The sequence below is a fragment of the Silene latifolia genome, unplaced genomic scaffold (genome assembly GCF_048544455.1).
Source record: "Silene latifolia isolate original U9 population unplaced genomic scaffold, ASM4854445v1 scaffold_20.1, whole genome shotgun sequence".
Taxonomy (NCBI): domain Eukaryota; kingdom Viridiplantae; phylum Streptophyta; class Magnoliopsida; order Caryophyllales; family Caryophyllaceae; genus Silene; species Silene latifolia.
Window position 1 is genome coordinate 5,971,516 of NW_027413163.1, and position 14,602 is coordinate 5,986,117.

General features: G+C 39.4%; 1 protein-coding gene across 1 annotated transcript; it reads right to left on the bottom strand.

The window, feature by feature from the left end:
* Nucleotides 1-8,858: 8,858 nt before the first annotated feature.
* On the bottom strand, nucleotides 8,859-9,377 carry LOC141638268 (uncharacterized). The gene has a single exon (XM_074447675.1). The coding sequence runs from the start codon at nucleotides 9,375-9,377 to the stop codon at nucleotides 8,859-8,861; it is 519 nt and encodes a 172-aa protein (XP_074303776.1).
* Between the last annotated feature and the right edge of the window lie 5,225 nt (nucleotides 9,378-14,602).

The following is a 14,602-nucleotide window of genomic DNA, read 5'->3' on the forward strand; positions in this document are numbered from 1 at the left end:
CACGACAAGAACTCCTAGCTCATCGCAGCTCAGCTAAACTGCGAGGCCTATCTGATACCGTCGTGGAGTATCAAAGATAAATTTATAATCCAAACTACTACTATAGCTAGTGGCAGTCAGGGGCGAACCACAGAGAGGCGATGCAATTAATAGTTGTCTAATTTTAGTCTAAAGTAACAAATGTGTGGGGGTTTGTTTTGAATAGTTCTATAACTAAAGTAAATAAATGAGCAGTAGATAAAAATAGATGGAAGCAAATACTAAAAGGATGCTAAGATGGTCGGTTCACTGTAGTTTCCACGGTGGCAACTCTAGGTAAACTGTCTTAAGCATGTTAGACGGGAAAATAAAAAATCCTCTCGGTCCAATTTAACAGGTAGCAACCTATCGGCCTAAGCTACGGGTCCCTAATCTCACTAATACTAACTTTCGTTCTTGATTAATGAAACTCAAAATCTAAATTAACTTATCTCTCGATCTTATTAATTTAGTCGTCTTAATTAAGTAGTTTATTTTCCTCCCCATCTTTCGATCTTGTCGGGTCGGTCAATTCCTAAGCATTCAACTAGTCGCGTGCACTCGATTCGTCAAGTATGGCAATTAAATTAATTAAGTCGAAGAAAATCTAACACGCTCTGGTCGATCGACCATGTATGTCAGTCGATCGACCGGAGCCCGACAGCAGGCCACCTACGTCAAAGTCGTCTAACTTACAGATCCCCTACATCTTAGCACGAAGGATTTAGCTACTCATGATGGTGATAATAACAGCAATAAAATTAACTAATAAAGCAAACGAATTCATACTTAATTTAACTAAATAAATAACTATCATGAAACGATAATTTGGCTTTGGGAAATCTAAACTTGCAATTCTAACTACGGAGGAATTAAAGCAAAAAACTGGACAAAGAAATAGAAGAATACCGTAAAGAAGAATTGAACAGGAAAGCCAAAACCAAATGCGGAAAGTAAACTTTATTGACGGAAAATTAAACTAAACTAATGAAATAATCAAAAGTTCAACTTCTCTGTGTATTGAACCCTAATTAATTCGATGATCTCTAGCAGTAGGTAGGAGTTACGTTATACAGAAGTGTCACGTAACTTTTATTTCTAAAACCTAATTACAATGGGCTTCGGAATTCTCGTCTTTTAATTTGCGTCAGATTAAAATAGCGGTCGGTCGACCACTGAGACTAGTCGATCGACTGAACCTCGCTGAACAGTAGCTTCTGATAATCGTACTCTGGTCTATCGACCAAGAGCACCAGTCTATCGACCACTTCAACAGGTAGTTGCTCCAAAAGCCTCGTAAATTTGTCTTTCAGGCCTCAATACGCGCACCAAGTTTGCTTCCCGAGTAAATACTTCATGTCAAATAATATGCCAAGTACTCGGTACGGATTCGGCTCATTTCCCGCTGGATTCTTCACATTTCTGCAATATTACACAAAAACACAAAAGTAGACGGAAATAGGGAAAATAGTAGCATAAACTACACAAATGAGCTCTGAAATGCGTGTAAAATAGGGTCTAAAACATCATATTTAGGACACACATCAAACTTCCCCAAACCAAACCCTTGCTTGTCCCCAAGCAAGAACTAGACTCGATCCTAAGACCTAATTGGAACGATTTCAATCTCAGAGCGAAATACAAACTGCAAAGCCTAAACCAGTTTAATGCAACAACTAACAATCAATTAGTAATATGAATCATGCAAACGAGTTATGTAGTCGTCAAAAACTGTTGAACCGTTAACTATAGAGACTTATCATTATGGACTCTCATGGGTCGCTCAAATCACGAAATGAATACGGGTGAGTATATGTAAAAGATAGAAAGAAGTAATATTGTAATGACACTCACCTAACTACGACCCATAAGAACATGCCTGCAATCTAATATGAAAATGACCTCTACAACCGTACATATGCATTCCAACCAAACAAATGACCATGACACATGCCGAGGTAAATATGGATATGTGAGGAAATGGGTAAGAAGGGGCTAAGATAAATTTGGATATGAGGAGTTAAAGCCAAGCTAGTAATTACAGATCCAAATTACAACAACATCCACTTTCTTACTCAAGATTCAACAATAAAACCGGTGCTAATTAGAAGCACTAATCTCACAATTTCCACAATTAGTCAACTCCCCACAAGATACAACTACAACATGGGAGCAAAAATCGCCATTTAATAAAGACTTTGAATTATGCGATTGTGATTTTTTTTCTCTTTTTTTTCGCAGTGCACGGTCAATCGACCGACCAAAGGCCGAACTTACTTTTCATTTTTCTTCTTTTTTTTTCAATTCTATTTTTCTTTTTCTTTCTTTCCTCCTTTCCAACATTCCACCAAACTTCTCATAAAGAGCAATATAACCAAAATGTAATAAATACATTCCCATAACTACCAATACTAGCTCAGATAAGGTAGGTTAAATATAGTATGTAGCTTATGGGACAGAAGGCAATTTGGCTATGTGAGGTTTATGGGTAAAATGAGAAAAAGAGACCTCTACCACATGTGTCAACAAACCACAAATCGAATGCATACAGGTATTAAGTAGATTAAGTTCATAGTTATGCATATTGATATAACATGTCTTACAAGGAGTAACTACTCACATTCCTAGATAAACTGGTCATGAATGACACCAGTTATAAGCTCTAAACCTCAGAAAATGATGTAGTTTCCCATAAATCTAAGTCAAGTTTAAAGTCCAGCAAAATATTTAACGGAAACTCGTAGACTATGCATATGATTCTACTAATAACATGTCAATTAAGCACGGCTTAGGCATAAACAACTACAAATGCAATGTCATCATTGAAATACTACCGTTCCGACTCAACCTATATGCTAAAATAAACGTGCAATTTTTTGAATTTTTTTTGAATTTTTTGAATTTTTTTTTAATTTTTTTGAATTTTGTATATATATAGGAAATGAAATAACAAATGCAAACTGAAGTGCAATAAACGTGAAACAGAAATGCAATAGAATATGTGAATGCAATGCGCAAAACCCTTCCCCAAACCAAATCACACAATGTCCCCATTGTGCAAAATCATATAAGAAAATAAAAGGGAAATGGGATTTTTGCGTTATTATAACTAAACAAGACATGAAGTTAAACTCGGGAACTCACAAGACTTTAAGCGCAGCAAAAGGAAACCTTCCCAAACCAGCGTGAGCTAGGAGATTTCAGTAGCCAGCAGTGCTACCATAGGTACCTGGAAAGAAACAAAAGTACCACGCGTAATTCCGAGAAAGCAATTTATTAAACGCAAAATTATGTGCACAATAAGAAAATGGAAGAAAACAGAAATAAATCGGAGAATAAAGTGGAGAAAAGACGCCCTCAACACCGCAAATCGACCAAACACAGCGGGGGAATGGACGTGAACACGTACAACAGCGAAGGCGGTCGATCGACCATACATGCCAGTCGATCGACCAGGGCGTCTGAAACAGAAGCCCCTGAGATCGCGGCTCGATCGATCGACCACATCACCGCCGATCGATCGAGAAAACTCTTTGTAAGTTTCTGATTTCTTCGAATTAACTCAATAAATTGAGCTAATATGGTCTATGAACCTGCAAATACACATAATAACGCGCCCAAAATTGCGCAAAATCCAAAGTAACAGTCTAAAGTCCTTAAATCCTAAGCAAACTTATTAAGCGAAGTCTCGCGCAAATCAAAACAATAAAAAGTCTAACAAAAGCAATAAAATGTCTTCAAAAAGTCTTAATCAACTAATAGTTGATCAAGAATGGCCACGGAATGGCCCACTTGCTCGGGTTCTGGCTACAAGAGGTAGCCTCTACAGTGCTCATCTTCTCAGCTGCACTCATATCAATTCCAACATCTTCAGAACTCAACGAATCAACGTCTTTTACATCTTCCCAATCAATGACCTCGTCTGGCTCGTCAAAATCCAAATCGGACTCCGTCACCTTGACTGGCTCCTCATCAGTTGCATAGTTCAGACATCCTAGACCGCCTCTTTGAACGATTGGCTCCTTCACAGCTGGAGCAACATGCGGCTCCAAATTCCCCAAACCATTTCCTGCAATATCTAACACAGAAGAATCTCCCTCCAATTTGCTCCCAATCAGGGGCGGAGGTTTTATAGAAGAAATAGGCATAGAGGCAGGCATATCAGAAAGCAAAAAATAAGATTTCTTCTCAGAAATCGTATTACAAGTGACTGGCCACATAGGATCTTTCTTCTTAGCGGTCTGGGCAAAAACAATGGACTGTTTCCCTACTTTAAAGGTCAATGTCCCTGAGCCAACATCTATAACTGCACCAACAGTGTGCAGAAATGGTCTACCCAAAATGATACGAATGTGAGCATCCTCGGGTATATCTAGTACAACGAAGTCAACTGGGAAAAAGAACTTTCCTATTTGCACAGGAATATCCTTTAAGACTCCTACAGGCTGGACCGCAGAACGATCAGCCATCTGTACTGTCATGTTAGTAACTGCAAACCTAGTCAATTTCAATTTCTTAGCAAGACTCAAAGGCATAACACTAATACTGGCCCCTAGGTCACACAAGGCCTTCTCGATTGAGAAGGTGCCAATATTACATGGAACAGAAAAGCTACATGGGTCTTCTAGCTTATGAGGTGCAGTATATGTCAAATAAGAACAAGACTCCTCAGTTAGTGCGACAGATTGCACAGTATCAAGTGACTTCTTTTTAGGCAACAACTGCTTCATAAATTTCGTGTAAGCAGGCACTTGATTAACTAATTCTAAGAAAGGAACTTGCACATTTAAACTACGAATAACATTTTCAAATTTGTTGAACGATACCTGTTCCTTTGTCGACACCAATCTCTCTGGATAAGGGGGTGTAAGAAGCAACTTAGCCCTCTCCTCTAGATCTCTCATACCAGCGTCAGTGGACTTAGGCTGAAAATCCACTACCTTGTCCTTGTTGTAGCTCGAACCTTCTTCAGACTGTCTCAGGAAATGAACCATTGACCGTCGTGGGGTCGTACTTTGGAACCGAAACTGACCCATCAGCATTTGGATCTTGCCTCAATAATGTCGGAGTCATCGTACTCTGAAATAAGTGGTCCCTCAAGTTATCTGGCATTGGAGGACGAAAAGGTTCACGATCAGCAGCACCTTCAGTCGATCGACCATGTAGGTCAGTCGATTGACTGACTTCCTCAGGACCAGAAGATGTACTGTTGCGCGGGCTGGTCGATCGACTAGGCGTGTCAGTCGATCGACTGAGATACCTGCTGATCGTCTTTTTCTTGCTACTGTTCACTCTGGTCTTTTTCTTACCTTGGTTCCGCCTCATCCTTTTCAGTAACATCTTCGACCATAGCGGGCCCATCAAGGGTAAACCCACTCCTCAAAGTGATCGCATTTAGGGTCTCTTTTTGATCCGGCTGCGACGGTAAATGCCCCGGAGCTCTAGTTGCACTTTTGCTTGCCAGTTGGGCAATTTGACTCTCCAACATTTTTGTAGAAGTCTCTCTAGCTAGAGACTCCTTTTGCAGCAAACCCGACAAATTTTGAACCATGTTTTTCAACTCAGAAGTGTCAGAACCTTGAAATTGCTGCTGCTGAGGCACATAGGGAGGCTTTTGATACTGCTGCTGCTTATGAGGGGGCACATAATTCTGCTGCTGCTGCGGTGGTGGGCCCGAATTAAGGACATTCTGGTTAGTCCACCTCAAATTGGGGTGGATATTAGAAGGATCAGGATAAGTATCAGTCTGCCTATAATTTTGAAAGGCAGCACATGTTTCATTCGAACTAGTACAAAACTCCGAAACATGTCCCTCTCCTCCACATCTTTTGCATGTAAAGGGACCGTCAGAAACTGCATTAACTTTATATATACCTCCTTTTTGGGATCCCCCAAAATCTATCTTGTCAAATCTTGCAGTAAGGGCCTCTATTGTAGCTACAGCAGGAGATTCAGCCGATCTTCTCTGATTTCCTCTAGAATTCCCATGCTCAGCTTTATGGGTGGCCAGGTCATCGATGATTTTCCACCCTTTTGTCTCACCGCTATTTTCTTGAAATCTCCCATTAGCTGCAGCATCTAGGATAGCTCTCTGATCATCATAAAGACCATTATAGAATTGGTTGCACAGAAACCATGTCGCAAACCCATGGTGCGGAATGGTTCACACCAGTCTCTTGAAACGGACCCATGCCTCATGAAAATCTTCATCAGGACCCTGTTTAAAGCTTGTGATCTGAGCTCTAATCGCATTGGTCTTCGATGCAGAGAAATATTTCTTATAAAATGATAGGGCCAGCGAATTCCAATCAGTTATCCCGTTAGCAGCTCGATCCAGATCTCGGTACCATTCCCTAGCAGCATCACGAAGCGAGAATATGAACATCGTATCCTTTACCTGGTCCTGGGTCACACCTGCTGGTGGGGGTATGGAACAATAGTATTCAATGAATGTCTCCATATGTTTAGCCGCATCTCCATTTGCAGCTCCCCCAAATTGGTTTCTCTCAACCAAGTTAATGTAAGACGGTTTTGGTTTGAATTTCCTTTCTGTCCCGGCTGGCAACGCGAATCCCTTATAGAGATTCTCAGATTTTGGCTCGGAGTGACTGGCTATACTTGCTTCTTCAGCCATATCTGGAGATGTAAAGGTCTCAGCTGAGGAAGTAGAAACAGGAGATGAAGGTGGATCTTCCTCAAATAGATCATTCTCGTAGTAACTGGACAGAGTACTCAACTCTTCCTCTGTCGGCAATACTCTAGATGATCGTCTCAACTCACGCAAAGTCCTTTCGATCTCAGGATCTAATGGTCTCAATTCACCACCCTGTGATCTGCGCATAAGAGGAAACTACAAGTAGAATATGAGAAAAGTTTAAGGAACAGATGTCCCTTAAACTAAGATAAAGACTAAAATAAAAACAACAAAAATTAAACAATTGCCTCCCCGGCAACGGCGCCAAAATTTGATACCGTCGTGGAGTATCAAAGATAAATTTATAATCCAAACTACTACTATAGCTAGTGGCAGTCAGGGTCGAACCACAGAGAGGCGATGCAATTAATAGTTGTCTAATTTTAGTCTAAAGTAACAAATGTGTGGGGGTTTGTTTTGAATAGTTCTATAACTAAAGTAAATAAATGAGCAGTAGATAAAAATAGATGGAAGCAAATATCAAAGGGATGCTAAGATGGTCGGTTCACTATAGTTTCGACGGCGGCAACTCTAGGTAAACTGTCTTAAGCATGTTAGAGGGGAAAATAAAAAGTCCTCTCGGTCCAATTTAACAGGTAGCAACCTTTCGGCCTAAGCTACGGGTCCCTAATCTCACTAATACTAACTTTCGTTCTTGATTAATGAAACTCAAAATCTAAATTAACTTATCTCTCGATCTTATTAATTTAGTCGTCTTAATTCAGTAGTTTATTTTCCTCCCCATCTTTCGATCTTGTCGGGTCGGTCAATTCCTAAGCATTCAACTAGTCGCGTGCACTCGATTCGTCAAATATAGCAATTAAATTAATTAAGTCAAAGAAAATCTAACACGCTCTGGTCGATCGACCATGTATGTCAGTCGATCGACCGGAGCCCGACAGCAGGCCATCTACGTCAAAGCCGTCTAACCTACAGATCCCCTACATCTTAGCACGAAGGATTTAGCCACTCGTGATGGTGATAATAACAGCAATAAAATTAACTAATAAAGCAAACGAATTCATACTTAATTTAACTAAATAAATAACTATCATGAAACGAAAATTTGGCTTTGGGAAATCTAAACTAGCAATTCAAACTACGGAGGAATTAAAGCAACAAACTGGACAAAGGTATAGAAGAATACCGTAAAGAAGAATTGAACAGGAAAGCCAAAACCAAATGCGAAAAGTAAACTTTTTTGACGGAAAATTAAACTAAAGTAATGAAATAATCAAAAGTTCAACTTCTCTGTGTATTGAACCCTAATTAATTCGATGATCTCTAGCAGTAGGCAGGAGTTACGTTATATAGAAGTGTCACGTAACTTTTATTCCTAAAACCTAATTACAATGGGCTTCGGAATTCTCGTGTTTTAATTTGCGTCAGATTACAATAGCGGTCGATCGACCACTGAGACCAGTCGATCGACTGAACCTCGCTGAACAGTAGCTTCTGATAATCGTACTCTAGTCTATCGACCAAGAGCACCAGTCTATCGACCACTTCAACAGGTAGTTGCTTCAAAAGCCTCGTAAATTTGTCTTTCAGGCCTCGATACGTGCACCAAGTTTGCTTCCCGAGTAAATACTTCATGTAAAATAATATGCCAAGTACTCGGGGACGGATTCGGCTCATTTCCCGCTGGATTCTTCACATTTCTGCAATATTACACAAAAACACAAAAGTAGACGCAAATAGGGAAAATAGTAGCATAAACTACACAAATGAGCTCTGAAATGCGTGTAAAATAAGGTGTAAAACATCATATTTAGGACACGCATCACTATCACCCCACCATTCAGGAAATTTTTGTGTCTTAATGTAAGAATTAGAAGGCTCATGTCCACGAGTATCACAAAAGGAATAAAAAAATTGTCGTCTTTCACCGCGTTCCTGATCACGCAAAGCCCGCCTATCTACAGCAGCTCCTCGACCCATCACCGGAGTGGCAAAAGCCGCCACATCAGAAACATCGAGAGACGTGGTAGAAGGAACACGAAGACGTTCCTCCTGGAGAACCACGTGATAAGCTCGGCTACGAGAGGGCAACAGATCAAGCTGAAACTGCTGAGACCGAACATTAGCATAAAGAGACGCGTCAAGACCCATAAAGATCTGATGAAGGCGTTAATTATCGAGTCGTTTAATAGCAGATGCCGCACTTACAGGAAAACGGAGGCTCAAGAACAACAAGAGAATCCCATATAGATTCAAGCTTACCATAATAGGTGGTGACGTCCATACCTTTCAATTGGCGACAGTCATGTAGTTGGGTCTTCAAGTCGTGGATACGTGACCCGTCAACCACCGAAAATTGAGCTTCCAACTCCGACCAAAGGACTGATGCGTCCTCGACATAAGAAATTATGTCGAGAAGAGAGGGATCAATAGTATTTCGAATCCATTGTACAAGAGTGCAATGGACAACTTCCCAATTATCGAGATCAAATTTATCAGTTGGCTTTTTAATTGAGCCATCAACAAACCCGAATTTACGACGGGATTTGAGCGACATCTTCATCGAATTTTTCCAATCATCGTAATTATCGCGACGTAAAACGACGTTAGAAATCGTGTCAGTGGGAACATTGTGAGAGCCAAGATAGTAGGTGTTTGAAAAATCGAGTTTCGGTGGCTCGAGAGGTTGTTCGTCGCTAGACATGGAGGCGTGGTGGATGATTTTCGTTTTGGCTGTTTTAGGTTAAAATTAGGGTTTTTTTGTGAATGATCCTTGATACCATGTTAAGACGATATAAGGGGAATGTTGTGTTTATTATTATGTTAACCATTGCTTATATAGTTATATAGTTGGGCTTCTATGGGCCAATATTGGAATACAATAACATAATCCTAACACATAATAAGTATCGTAATTGCTTTTTCATTAACAAACATTACTATTTCATGGACTTTTTGTCATTACTTTTCTATACCTTACTCTTCCCATAAAAAACAAAATAAACAAACTCGATGTAGTTCTCTTCATCACAAAATTAATCACATCCGCCAAATTACTCAATTATGGACACTAGTTCTCATGTTTTTAATTTATTAATTATGCATCAATAATATAAAATTAGGGAAATTTAATTTATGTTAATGAAATTAAGGTTTATAAAAATTAGTGTTAATGAAGATTAGGGTGGCTGGGTGCATGGTAGGGCCTTAGGGGAGGGGGTAGGGCCGTAGGAAGAACGCTTTAGCTGCTGAACATTTTGAATCCTAATGGATCTTGATATTTTTAACATCTTGATTATTACTATCTACATTGTCTAAATCTACCATTCGTCCCTTCGTTTTGTGTGTTTTGTGTTCTTGCATTTCTAATGTCAATATACCCCACAAGAAACTCTAAATTAATTGATATATAATCACTCATTTTTTACTGATATATATTATATTTTCACCATGAAAAATAAGGGATGTTGGATCTATCACTCATTTTTTACTGATATATATTATATTTTTACTGATATATATTATCTTTTCACCATGAAAAATAAGGGATAGTGCATGGTGGTTGTACTATGACGGTGATTGGTTGGCGATAGTTAGAGTGAGTAATTTGAGAGGATTTATTGAATTGGAACAAAATAGTAAATGAGGATGTAGAAATGAACGAGGTATGGTTTTTCATGTCCATGATTAAGTAAATCATATTCATAAAAGAACATAACTCAATAACCATTTAATATTATAAATTAAGGGGTAAAAAAGTAAGATAAAACAAAATCATGTACTAAATTATTTTATTACAAAATCATTTTAGATAATTTATTTGGTTAATAAGCTACTTGTCAAACACTTGCAAAATAAGGTAGCTGAAATTTGATCAAATAAGCTAATTTAACAAATAATGTACTCGAAATGTCTTACCAAATAGAACCTAAGAAACTGTTTGGTGAGGGGATGCTTGAAATGGTATTCATTCCCTAAATGTTTTACTACATCTCTCTCCCAAGTCCTACCCATTGTAATACCCGTCTTTTTAGGGACCCGTTGACTGACATTGACCGACCTTAGACGTCCGTCTTGGCCTTTAGGAAACTTCCAAGTGTTGACTCTGGTCGTTGTCTTATGTGTTACTCGATCTAGTGGAGGCTACTCGATCGAGTAGTTTGAGAACTTGATCGAGTAGGGGTAACTACTCAATCGAGTAGGGGTCACTCGATCAAGTAAGTTAGTTACTCGATCGAGTAATGGGTCTGCAGCAGAGAATTATAAATCGTGTTTCGTGAAACCTCAAATCATTTCCGCACCTCTTTTCCTAAACCTAGATGCCGTCACTCTTCCTTCTCCTTCACCATAGTTCTTGCCTTGAGGTCCTTGAGGATGCCTACACCATGGGATGGGATGCTTAGTCGGGTAGCGGTCTTGAAGCCGGATTATTATGAATAGGTAAGTTATCATCATCATCATCATCATTGTCATCATTGTTTTCAGTTAGGGTTGTAGTGATAGTGATCGATGGTTGTACTGTTTGTATTGGTGTGTCGCTTGGTTGATTGGTATCTTGTGATTAGAAGTGGAATCGCTGCGGTGCATTAAAGGTAGGTTCGCCTACTCAATACTGTTAGTTGTCTAGAGTGTCTTTTGATGTGGTCTGTTTGATGTGGTGTCAGTACGGTTGATTGATTGTGATAATTGGTTGGTGTTGCATTGTTGTGGTACAGCTGATGGTGATTGTTTGACTGTGATTCTCGAGGTGCGTCCTTGGGTAAGTGGAGTCACTTGCGGGAGTGGCTTCACGCCCGTAGTTCGCCCTCCGTGGAACCCGCCACGGGAGGGGATGTGCACATTAATGGACATGGGGTTTATCGCTCAGTTTGATGAGCGGGGCTTAGGTGGAAACGGTTGCAGTCCCCCACTGGCAGGGCTGGTCCAGTGGACAGTTGGTGATGGTAATTGGTTGGAGGAGATGTGATGTGTGTATGTTCTGTTGTGCCTGTGTTGTATCTGTGGTGTGTTTCTTCAGTTACTGACCTTGTGTGGTTTTGTCTTGTTGTTTGTTTCTGTTGTATCTGTCGTGATCCCTTATGGCGAGCAGTCAGTCTTAGCAGGTTGTGATATGGATGTTAGCTGGGTGCTTGGCGGTATGAGTCTTTCACGAGTAACGACAGAAGTAGTTCACATAATGGTTTTGAGTTGTATCTTTTATATATCAGTAGTTTTGTTAATCACTTGTAATATAACTTTATTGTTCTTTTATCAACATTTGATATTTACTGTCCTCAGGAAACCAAGATCGTGGCGCCCTTATATGCTAGGGAAGGTCTAGTTAAGGCTAATTAGTATATGGGGGTGTCACAAAGTGATATCAGAGCGACGATTTTGGAACCTGTAACAAATGAGCCTAACGAACGTAGAGAGTCTAATAAAATAAATCTGGTGTATGTGTATTGGAGCCCCAGCTGATGCTAAATTTTAGGTGAGTAGGCGCCCTTATTTCAAAAGCATGGCCCCTTTATGCTTAAGCCAGTCACCGGTTATGGGGATATCGAGTCGGGAATTATGTGTCTAGTGTGTATAGTGGTTATGTTAGAAATGTTTGTGACGGAGTCTTTATGGATGCTAGTATGTATAATTGTGATTAGAAACTGTGAAAGTCTATGGTTGAGTAGAAATGTGTAAGAAAGTAATGGAAGTGGTGGAATGCTTATAATTCGTGACAGTGTGGTGTGATATAGTGATAGTAATGCTTTTCAAATCGTTCCACGCGCATTAGTTATAAAAGAAATGTGAGTCTTGCGTGTGGTGAGGATGATAAGTAGCAAGTTTTGAATTAGTTGTAACGTTTGGCAAGTAGTATTTGATAAGTGTGATGGATGAATGGTTGAATGCTTGCATGATATGATATAGTTATGTTAAGTAAAGTAGTTGTTAATTCGTGGTGATTTTGATTTAATTATTAGCAAGTTTGGATGATACATAATGGTATGATGTTGGATGAATGTTTAGAATGATACAACTGTTAGTTGTATTGTTGAAATTACGAATGCATGATTGGAAGTGAAACAAAATGTTGGATGTATGCATGAGAAAGCTAATAGTGAAGTCAATTGGTAGCGTAATATTTGTTATAGAATGAAGTAATCAGTATCCTGGTTGAATGAAACCGTTGCATTGCATTCGAGTAGTAGTAATATGTCGCGAATGAGTATAATAATCTGTGACAATTTCCGAGTTTGCCTTGGAATCGACACGAGTTGTTGTTTTGTAGGAACTGTTACTCAAACTCGTAACTTTTGACGTCGTTCTTAATCTTGCCTGACCGAGTAGGAGTGTCTACTTCATCAATTAGACCTCATTCGATCTAGTTAGGAAGTTATAACGTCGAGAAAGTTGGATCTGCCAGCAGAAACTCGGCCGAGTAGCTCTAACTCGATCGAGTAGAGGCCACTCGATCGAGTAACCTACTTACTTGATCGAGTAAATGAACAGTACCCGGAGAAGTGCGGGATTCATAACCCTTCTTCTATACTCTTTTTTTCTTATTTCCTCATTCAACAAAAACCCTAATTCCTATATCTCTCCCAAGTTGCTCTTGTCTTTGTGATTTGTTACTTGAATCTTGTACTTTTCTTTGCCTAATCCGTCCTTTTTAAGTGCTAATCATTCAAGGTAAGATTGTTTATCCTATTTCTATGTTTTCAATTGATTAGAGGCATGTAGGATGTTAATGCATGCTAAAAATTCGATGTATATGTGCCAAATCTTTATTATAATTGTTGTCACATGATTTATTTGCTTAAATTTGTTGATTATTGTTGTTAGATAGGCAAAAAATCGAATCAAATTGGAGGTTTGTATGTCTCGAATTTCTAGGGTTTGAAGTTCTAAATTGAATTTTGGTTGTCTTTTTGATGAAAAAGAGGACAAATTAAGAGATTCATGTTATGGGTATCATATTTAGAGTGGATTTTGATGGTTTTTACTCAAAATTTTGCCTTAAAATTCCGTCTTAAAGGTGCCCCAAACTGAAATTCGTCTTATATTCTTGTGAAACTTGTTTATTTGTGAAGTTATTTTTAAGATTTACTTTTCAAAATTAGTAGTCGTGTTGTTAAATTGATGCCATACTTGCCATAATTTTTACAGCTGTAGAGATCCTCTGATGATAATTTAGAAGCTTACACTTGTAATTTTTGGATTGTTTGGTGATAGTGTGTACGTAGTAACTCTTTTCCATGATTATACATGAATGTTTATATGTTTTCAAGTATATGTTGTTTGTGTATCTAAGTCATGTGTTGAAAACAGATGCCGAGACCAACTTTTGGAACCCGTCAGAGTAAGAGGGGGAGGGCTTCTGAGCCCGAGGTAGGTGAGGGGAGTGGGGGACCTACGGTCCCAACTGTGCCTGAGTACCCTTCGGTTGTCTTTGTGGACTTTACACAAAGAGACAATTTTCTTGCCTTACAGAGACGAAAGATGAGACCCACCCGTTGTATTGACACAACTCTCTTAACTGACTAGGGGTTTGAGACCGATGTTAGGCATATCTTCGAGAGTTTGGGGATGCCTGGGTTGTACCGCCTCCGGAAACAACATTATGCTTTTCTGACTCTAGAGTTCATGAGTTCGTTTAAGTATGATGCGGTGGAACAGACTGTTGAGTTCCGCCTCATGAACACCAGTTTCTTCCTTACCATGGATATATTTTCCACCCACCTCGGCTTGGCTAAACCTGCAAAGGGAGCTCTTAGGAACATCCCGACTGAGTGTGGGGCTAGTAGCCTGATGCCTTGCTTTACCGGCAAACCCGTCCCAACCTCCATCAACATGTTGATTAATGATGTTCAGCATGTCACCTTAAAGATCTTTCTTCGTGCTTTGACTTGTCTTCTTTACGAGAGGAAGGATGTGAGTAAGTTGAACTCACATGAG

Bases quoted from the DNA above. Each gene is read 5' to 3' on its own strand.
- LOC141638268 (XM_074447675.1), bottom strand. From the start codon at position 9,377: ATGTCTAGCGACGAACAACCTCTCGAGCCACCGAAACTCGATTTTTCA.